General features: G+C 41.6%; 1 protein-coding gene across 7 annotated transcripts in view; it reads left to right on the top strand.

Moving 5' to 3' along the window:
- Positions 1–10,000, top strand: part of bcas3 (BCAS3 microtubule associated cell migration factor) — a 322,176-nt gene that overhangs the window by 14,029 nt on the left and 298,147 nt on the right. For all 7 annotated transcript variants that reach the window (XM_042224209.1, XM_042224204.1, XM_042224203.1 and 4 more), the window contains exons 6-7: positions 1,449–1,530; positions 5,334–5,406. In XM_042224209.1, the coding sequence (XP_042080143.1) occupies positions 1,449–1,530; positions 5,334–5,406 (155 nt within the window). The remainder of the gene's footprint in view (positions 1–1,448; positions 1,531–5,333; positions 5,407–10,000) is intronic.

Below are 10,000 nucleotides of genomic sequence, written 5' to 3'. Positions count from 1 at the left end.
TGTTTTGTTTGCCTTTTAATTTATTAAATTAAGTCTGCTATTTCACTCCATGTGGTTCATATTTCTGGGTGGGAAATTACCTAAGATATCATCAAATATTTATGCAACTAAAAGAAATAAAATGCAGGTGAAACAAATTAAATGAAAATGTTAGCCTTGACTTTATTAAGGAAAAACTACAATACACTGCATATTTGTAATGAGAAAATTGAATTACTGCGGTCATTTACACACATTTAAGGGTGTTTTATTAATTTGTGAGCATGACTCGTGGTAGAGTGAAATATTTTATTTATCCTTTCCACTGTCCACTTTTCCTTCTCAAAGTCGGACTGAAGCCTGTTTTGTGGCTACTGGTCTTGCTGCACTAATGACACTGCCATCATTAGATTAAAACCAAATTACAGTTTTGACCATTAAATTTTTCAGTGTGGACAGATTCATTAAAAATGTGATAAGAGTTGCAGACGTAAGTGAAAAAAGAATCATTTGCCATAATTAACATAAAATACAGAACTTTGCATTGAACCCATCGTCCCCATTGTTCCCATTGCCCCCAATGCAAAATGCACAGTTCCCTCCAAAGATGATATAGTAGCTGAAAATTCTGATTTATTTATTTATTTATTTTTAAAAAATTTATTTAATTTTTTTAATATAGTGTAACACAAAATCTTGGCAACAAAGAAGTCATGGGGTGGTTAATTAAGAAAGCCAGTACCTGAAGTAGTGGATGAAAAATGAAATGATGGAAACATAATTTACAGCATAAATCCAAAAACTGCTAAAGATGACAGACACCGTGGAAATAATAAAGGTTAATGAAACATTCAGCTACGGGTCTCCCATCATTCTATTGTATGCAGTAAATCAGAAATCAAAGATAATTCTGAATTATGTTAAGACGCACTGGCTGTTTCTTATGTATTCTGCTACAGAGGCATTATGGGCTGCTGCCCACTTGGCATTAACCCACATCCCCAACCTCTCCTTGTTGGCTCTGTAAGTGGAGTCAGCTCATTTGTGTTGTGATGCCACTGGGACTTTTATTTTGTGCTTGGTGGATTTTACTTCGTGGTTTGGCTGGAGCTTAACAACCAGACCACCATGTGGATGTTCCCCATCCTCCCTCCCTACCTCACCCTGCCATTTTCTATGAAAAGTAGTTTTACACCGCGAGAAAACGTGTTGTTTTTCTTAGTGTGAACAGATCAGATCATAGGTTAAAAAAAAAATGACAAGAAATTGTACGCTTTAAAAGAAACGTGTGTTTTGAAACAGTTCCCTACGTGGCCGGACATAAAGATCTCCGAACGGCCTAATACCTAAATACGTTTTGTTTTGCATTTTTTAATCCTGGTCTGTACTACTGAGTAAAAATACCTCTTTTATTGTGCTGATTTGTGAACTTCTGTTACTTTCAAGTCTAATATATGTTTTTTTTTCAGCTGGCAGGAGAAGCTCAAGAGCTTTTCTCAGTGCGACATGGTCCAGTGCGAGCTGCTCGGATTCTGCCAGCTCCTCATAACAGTGAGTATTTTCAGTACTGTTACTTGAATATGATATGCACCTACCTGCAGTTAAGCACATATTGCATATTCTTGCTTGAATAATTATACAGTAGTGATGACATGATTATACAGCATTAAAACCATCGCCAGGTGAAGTTGACAACATTTGTTGTCAGTTCTTTTATCGGTGCTGCTGAGAAACATTTCTGCTGAGGAAACACAGAAAAACAAACACAGCAGGTGTCATTATTTTTCACATCTCTGCTATAAGGGTAGAGATGGGTTCCTTTAGTTATTTTTATAAGGTATTAGCTTGGTGGCAGGATCTTTTGGGTAATGTGCTGTGAGATTTGTATTTTGTGCACAGGCTATTTATGGTGTTTTGCAGTGTGCAGCCCACATTGGCTGGTAGAGGAGGCTGCTACTGTCATTGAGCGTCTTTGCTTTCAAAGGCTGTTTAAGTCTACAACAGTGTTCAGCTGTGTATTACGCATCAAAAGTAACATCTGCATTGATATCAGGACCTTAGGTTTCATAAACACACTGCATGATTGAAATTATGAGATGGTCAATGTTTTCCATCCATCAGTGATTTTAATGCTGTTGATCATTATGTAGCTTTCTTTATGGTATCAGTGGTATTAAAGTTCCACATCTACATATCTGTTTCAGAAGAAACTGCATTCAACTGTGAAACACAAGCTTTTATACCTTGTAGTAGATAAAATCTCAGCTCGTGTTGTGCCACCTTCAGATGCTGTCTGAGTTTTTTTTTTTTAACAGTAAATGTCTCTTCTGAAACCACACAGGGATGTCGAGGAAGTTCATTTAAACATTTTTCCTTTGCAAGTCTCCTGAAGTGTCTTTTCAGCATAATTCGGAAATGTCTGTCCTGGAAAAAAAACTCTGGTTAACTTGATTTCAGCATCCAAGGTCAACACTTAAAATTAAATTTCGGATGGCCTATTGTAATGTAGTTTTGGGTTGTGGGCATTTTAAGTGGTGCTATATCATTAAAATTAAAGAGTGCTCCTTGGTTCCTCATCCTAATGTTGTCGTAAATCTACGATTACTGTTAGCCCGCTCTCAGTCAGTAGTCCATATTACTAGTAATGCAGGCATTGGTGTCCTTTTGTCATGAAGAGTTTAGCCAAACAAAGGGTATCCCAAGTGCATTTTGATCAAATTTGAGTTTTGTATTTGCGTTAGTATTATATCATTAATGTAACACACGGGCCGCGGTAACCTGACAAGGATGATTGCTACAAAATGATGCCACAGAAAATCTTCTTTTAGCAAACATTGAAAAAGAATCATTGTTCATTATTAATGATAATTTTTGGATACCTTTATTTCAGAAAAATTAGTGAATATTATTTTTTTTAAAAAAAAGGAAGTAGAAAGAAAAACATTTTCGTCCACTCATCCAATTCAGGGTCTTGAGCTGGAGCCTGACATGGGGCCACAGGCGTGGTACGCCCTGAACAGGTTGCCAGTTTGTTGCAGGGCAACAATAGAAAGCTCATAGTGCTTAATGTAAAAGCTGAGATCACACAGACCACAGTGGCTGCTTCAACCTGAGATGAACTTTAAGTACAGCAAGGAAACCACATAGAAACTGCAGTCTGGCATCTGAAGCGATCAAACAGCACCTGAATAACACTCTGTAGCTTCACCAAGTGGCGTGTGCTTCCATATCCACCACCTGGATGCATGCACATGCATAATTAGTGCGTTGTAGTGTAAATTCCTCAAGGACAAAAAACAGACTGGCACGCGGAGCCTCCTGCATAGACCCCCTCTCTTACTATCTGATAGGGAGATTTCCGTCACTCACCCTAAAGTTGACTCGCAGATTTGGAAAGTGTAATAGAGGCTTTCAAAATCAGCATTTTGTGATTTACATTACTCACAATTTGCTTTTATGAGTAATGTAGTGTGGTCCAAATGAAAATTACAATGCAGGAGGAAAATGAGAATTTTTGTGAATCAGTATATTGAACAGTACTTTCAGATTCATTTCTTTTTGGAAGGAAACATTTCCCATGATGTTCTGTGAATGCACGTTTGATCTGCTTACCTAATGCTGTTTTATATGACCTGAATTACAAACAAGGTTAAAGCATTTCATTTCATTTGTAATGTAAGTGAAATAGTCCCAGTAATGACAAACAAATGTGGCACTGGTTCTACTCATGGAAGGTTGAATGCAGTATTAATTGCAGTTCACATATTCTCAAAGTCATGGTGCAAATGGTCGACTTGTTCCACTGATGAGACTCTTTACAGACATGACGTTTAAATTTAATCCCTGCAGGTGTCAATCGGTTCTGTGAAAGATGGTTTGTGGCTTTTTTTTTTTTCCGGTGAGAAAATCGTCTTTGTGCTCGCCGTCTATGTTGCAGTCTTTTGGCAGATTTCAACAACACACAATGGCAGCTTTTGAGGAGTGCTGGAAGTGGATAAAAGCAAACCACAGTAATAAGAAGCAGCAGATAGCCCCGACACATGAGGGGAGTAATTCTCTCAGCAGAAAATAAATATGAATTGTACCACTGCAGGGAAGGACACTGATTGTAATCTGTTAGGGTGCAAACAGTGTTGCACTGTGGCCAGCCATTAAAAGGCCAATTGTCTGGGATATGAGGCTGTGGGTGGGTGGACTCGTAAAGCCCTGAAAATAGGTGTTGATTATAATAAGGAAAGGTTCCTCCTTCCTGGAATAGAGAAGGAAAAGCTGGTTTTCCAAATGAAGTAAACGCGTTTATCCACATCTCGTTTACGAGCTGTGATCTTTTGTTGTTTTGGAAAATGAAGCAATGACTTCTCTGTCTGACAACAAATGAGCATTGAGGAGATACTTTGTGAATGCTCTCTGGTCTTCATGCTAGAGGAAATGCCATGCAGTTTAATATGTAGCCTGATGTTTCGGGCGATGTCATAGTATTATTTAAACATACACTTACTTGTTTCTGTTACTATTCATTGCAATATTAATCAAATCAAAGTTGCTCTATGCATCTTCCCAGAATGTTTTCTTTTTTTAGTTAAATGTGCCATTCACCAAGTCTCCAAGGAGCATATTTATGTTCCGGCTCAATATCTTGACTGATGACAGAAACATGAAAGGAGAGAAGGATCCTGTTGGTAGTGTTAAAGGCTGGTACGGAAGGCACGTTTGCTCTCATGCCATACCACAGGAACTTGGGCTGATTGCTGTCAACCCTCAAATTACAGTCCTCTAAAGGGTAACATCTTCTTCAGTCTAAGCACCCCCATCCACTCAGTCCCCTTATCCTTTGCCAAACTTCAAAAATGAGACAATTAGGGAAAATATGGGATCAGAAATACTTAATGCAGCATGATTTCTCTTCATTTTTCACATGCCCACTGGACTTTGCATTTTCAGTAAGATTTCTCCATCATTTTCGAGTTTTGTTAACTTTTTTTGGAGGAACAAAAATGTTTTGTTTTTTTTTTTAAATAATTTTACATCAAGCTTCATTTATTCTTTAAGCTCAAATTTACAGTAGAAAATCAGTGGAAACTAGCAAACAAAGTCTTTAAATTAAGTGATTCCATGTTTTGGATGGGGAAAAAAAATCTCCATTTATCAAAAAATATTTTGCAACCATAATTGGATTATGGGGCAACCATAGTAATGTAATCAGCACGTTTCCTGCCATGGTAATAGCCTGCCTGTTGTATGAGGGTGGGGAGTGCTCGAGCCCTCACATGTTTGGTAAAGAATGTCTCTCTTTGTTGTGTGCAGATTCTGCTGTTTCTCATCTGGCTCTTCCTCTGACTCCTCTTCCTCCTCAGGTCCTGTAAAGCTGGACAGTTTTGCTGACAAGAGGCCCCTCCTTGGGGTCTGCAAGAGCACGGGGTCCTCTGGGTGAGTTCAGGCTTCGTTATAAAACTGACATCACTTCCTGTCGGTCACCCATAAACTGCAATGCAAAATAGTGACTTTGCTTCCCCTGTGTTTATAAGTGATGAATTATAGATTCACATCTTTCTGCTATAATGTTGTGCTATTCTAAGTGCCCCTCCACAGCTTAACTAGTGGAGGGGCAAAAAATGATGTTCTATAATGTCGTCTTAAACTTAAAGACTAGATGCCCGTTAAGCTCTGTCTTTGCCTAGTAAAGACAGGCATCTACTTTCTAATTAAAAGTGCACTTACTGGAAAGTGAGAAACTAAAGCAACCTGTGTCTCATGGGATTTAGCCGTCCTTTCTTTAAAACCTGCCAATAGTGTTTTACTTTCGGTGATGTTATGAAGGACAACAAATGCTCCATCTGAAAGTCATTTTTAAAAATAAGAGGCATCAAAGGACACCCAACATTTTGTTACGAACCCTTCACATGCAACTTGAGGTGAGCCACCCATGTGGGCTTAGTGACTATTAGTGGCAGTGTGGCTGGAATGCGAGCAGTACCTGAATGCCCCACAGGCTGGGAGAAGGGTGATGGAGCAGATGTGCAGAAGCCTGGGATTGTTAGGGTTAGGCCTGGGAATGTCATGTCTTTGTTTAGTGCAAGAAAACTTACTTCAAAAGTGACAGACCCTGAGGCATCTTGCACTCCCTTCTCTATACCCAGTTCGTGCCCTCCCTTCTTCCCCCCTCTTCCACTTACTTATGCTGCTCTTCCAGAGCAACACAAAATTTAACTCAATATATCCTCCCCAGGAAATGAAATAAGGAAGTCTGTCTTCAGCTGGGTCTCGATGGAGACCACCTTCTTGATGTTTTCCAGGAACTGCCGCCACTGTCTCTCTGACGCCATTGCCATTGCTTCTGCTTTTCCTATGTCCTCACTGACACTGAGACAGGCAGCGTTTTGACGGTTTGGCAAATCACCCAGGCGTCGTTCAACACTAATGCTGAAAACATGTACTGTGTTGAAAAGCAGAAACCCTGACCTCTGGCTGAATGGCACAGCCTGGTCCTTCCCTCTACAGAAGTGCTCGGTAAATAACACTTTGGTCAAAGACAAGAAGGAAAAAAGCTTCCGGGTGCGGCGCTGTACTTTCCATCGGGCCTGTTCATAAACTTACTAAGGTCCTCGCACAATTTTTAGCATATAATCATTTTGAAATAACAGCTTTTGTTAACCACCAAAAAGGATGCCGTCCTGACACTTAAATGGAAAACAGATTGGACTCTTGGCTGCTATAGCAGTGCTGGTTTAGAAGTCGGTTCAGTCAGCTCTAGGCTTAGATTACAAGATTTGCAAATTAAAGGAAAACCAGAGAAGGGAAAAAGCATGTGTGCTAAAGCGCTGTACTTGTGGATTTCCAGCCAGGCACACTCAACATAATTTTATCAATGGAAAGGATTATATGTAAAGTCCAAACAATGTAAGGATCCAGTGATTTTCTTGACAGTAAAGCTACATATGCGTCCCTTTCACTCTGTACCAGTGCCAGAGGGCTTTAGGAATTAGTAAAGACTGCTGGTGCCCTTGCAGACCTTGGTGTGTACGTCTGCTCACATTTCTGGAAAAGATTTAAGTTTCCTTCCCTTTCTAGCTGTTGTTATTATTTTCAGTCGTTTTAATTACATCCACAGGTATTAGTATTCTCAAAGTGATCCTCAGTGAAATTTTATGGGAAAGACCAAGGCGACTTAACTGTTTGCGGGTGTTTGAGTGCACACATATCTTGGGCAAAAGTTCAGTGATGAATAAGTGTGCTTTGTTCTCTGGAGTGACATTTCCAACCTCCATCTACCCCCTCACAACATCTCCACATGCCGAGAGGATGTGGTCCCCTCAATATAGACTTCTTTCACCATCAGAATTAATAGTGCACGGGCTATTTCTAGACTCTAGTTAATACACATGGATGAACAGTCACTACTGAGGCCATGGACAGGCTTTTTTGAAGGGTTGTACAGTATGTCAAACAGTAAACAGTGTTCTACATCCTGAATGCCCACCTCAAGCAGCCCTTTTATTATATTGTTTTTTAAAACGAGCGCCAATTTCAAAAGGCGGATGCATTGCACCACTGCTCACTCCTCTTGTGCATCACTTTTCTTCTAAAAAAGCTACACACTAGGCTGTGTAGGTTAATTATTTATATTACAAATAAGTATTTTTATGTGTTGCTGATGGGGCTGAAAATGTCTGGTAGTGATGTTAGAACAACAGAATCATCAGTTCACTTTAAATCTATAATTGTCAGTTGACAGCTAACTTGATTGAGAGATATTTTTTTTAATTCTTTTGTTTTTTAAATCTATAAAATGGTGTATTTTGTTTTTACTTGATATACAAAAATTAAACATGATAATAATACTTAGACAATAAATGCATTAGTACCTAGAGGCACGACACGGATGGATTTTAGTGCCACTATAGACGTGTCCATGTGTCGTATACATCGCATGCTTACGCCTTTGAAGGACAGATGGTTAAAAGCTTTCCTAACAAAAAGCCCTTAAATGGCGGGTGAGGTAATCGAAGGAACAACAGTGAGCATACACCCAAGACGTTAATCAAAGAGACTAGAGTCTGTGTATCACACGTGGTTATTAAAAATCATTCAAAGCTGTTTTTTTAAAAAAAATTGATGTTATTGTTATTGGTTACAGCTTAATTGAGACCAAAACCAAGATGGCGCCGCGGATGGTCGCCCTGGTGCTTCAGTGCGTTACTTTTGTTTTGTTTTTGTGCATTTCTTCTGTGTCTGGGCACTCCTCTGGATATTCGTACACCAGAGAAGAGCTCCTTAACTACAGGACTACAACGCCTGTGGATTTATTTCCAATATTTGTCGCATCTGCCATACTGTCATAAAAATATAAAAATAAGAATAAGAATTAAAAGTGCTAAGTGGATAGATATATACATGATATATACATGAGTGCAGGTGGTGATCAGTGCCAAACATGGAATGATGCAGTGAACACAGCGTAGGGTCATGTGTTAGTGGTGGGAACAGTCATATGGTTATTGTTCATGTGTCCGACAGCAGAGGGGAAGAAACTGTTCTTATGGCGAGAGGTTCTGGTGCGAATGGACCGGAGCCTCCTGCCTGAGGGGAGCAGGTCAAACAGACTGTGTCCAGGGTGAGAAGGGTCAGCTGAGATCCGAGCTGCACGCCGCAGTGTCCTGGAGGTGTACAGGTCCTGCAGAGATGGGAGTCTGCAGCCAATCACCTTCTCAGCAGAGCGCACAACACGCTGCAGTCTCTGTTTGTCCCTGATAGTGGCTCCAGCGTACCACACGGTGATGGAGGAGGTGAGGATGGACTCGATGATTGCAGTGTAGAACTGCATCATCGTCCGTGTTGGCAGGTTGAATTTCTTCAGCTGCCTCAGGAAGTACATCCTCTGCTGGGCTTTTTAATGACGGAAGTGATGGTGGGCTCCCACTTCAGGTCCTGGGTGATGGTGGTACCCAGGAAGCGGAACGAGTCCACAGAGGTGATGGGGGTGTCAGTCAGGATGATGGGGGGGAGTGGAGCTGTGTGCTTCCTGAAGTCCACAATAATCTCCACTGTCTTCTGGGCATTCAGCACCAGGTTGTTGTGGCTGCACCAGGACACCAGACGTTCAACCTCCCTCCTGTAGGCAGACTCATCCCCGTCCGAGATGAGTCCGATAACGGTGGTGTCATCTGCAAACTTGATTAGCTTGACAGACTGGTGGGTGGAGGTGCAGCAGTTGGTGTACAGGGAGAAGAGCAGAGGAGAAAGAACACAGCCCTGAGGGGAGCCGGTGCTGATGGTCCGGGAGTCCGAGACATTCTTTCCCAGCCTCACATGCTGCTTCCTGTCCGTCAGGAAGTCAGTGATCCACCGGCAGATGGGATCAGGCACATTCATCTGGGAAAGCTTGCCTCGGAGATGGTCTGGAAGGATGGTGTTGAAGGCAGAGCTGAAGTCCACAAACAGGATCCTGGCGTAGGTTCCTGGGGAGTCCAGATGCTGCAGGATGAAGTGTAGGGCCATGTTGATGGCGTCATCTACAGACCTGTTGGCTCTGTATGCAAACTGCAGGGGGTCCAGGAGGGGGGCCGTGAGGGTCTTGAGATGGGAGAGAACTAGGCGCTCAAATGACTTCATGACCACAGATGTCAGAGCCACGGGTCTGTAGTCATTTAGTCCAGTGATCCTAGGTTTCTTGGGGACAGGGATTATGGTGGAGGACTTGAAGCAGGCAGGCACATGACATGCCTGCAGTGAGGAGTTGAAAATGCCAGAAAACACTGGGGCCAGCTCGTTTGCACAGTGTCTGAGGGTGGCAGGAGACACACCGTCTGGGCCGGGAGCTTTCCGAGCATTCAGATTCTTAAACTGCTTCCTCACATCTGCTTCATGAATATGAAGAGTTGTGGTGGGAGGAGGTGGTGTGAAATCCTCTTTTGTGTGGGGTGAGGAGGGGGGTGTTGTAGGTGAAGTGATTGAAGGTGGTGATGGCTCTATGGAGGGGGGAGAGGTGGGGGAATGAGTGTCCAAAGTGTCTCTATTGTTGGGG

The sequence above is a fragment of the Haplochromis burtoni genome, unplaced genomic scaffold (genome assembly GCF_018398535.1).
Source record: "Haplochromis burtoni strain Fernald_Lab_line unplaced genomic scaffold, NCSU_Asbu1 Contig_132, whole genome shotgun sequence".
Lineage (NCBI taxonomy): Eukaryota > Metazoa > Chordata > Actinopteri > Cichliformes > Cichlidae > Haplochromis > Haplochromis burtoni.
This window is presented reverse-complemented; position numbering and strand designations above follow the sequence as displayed.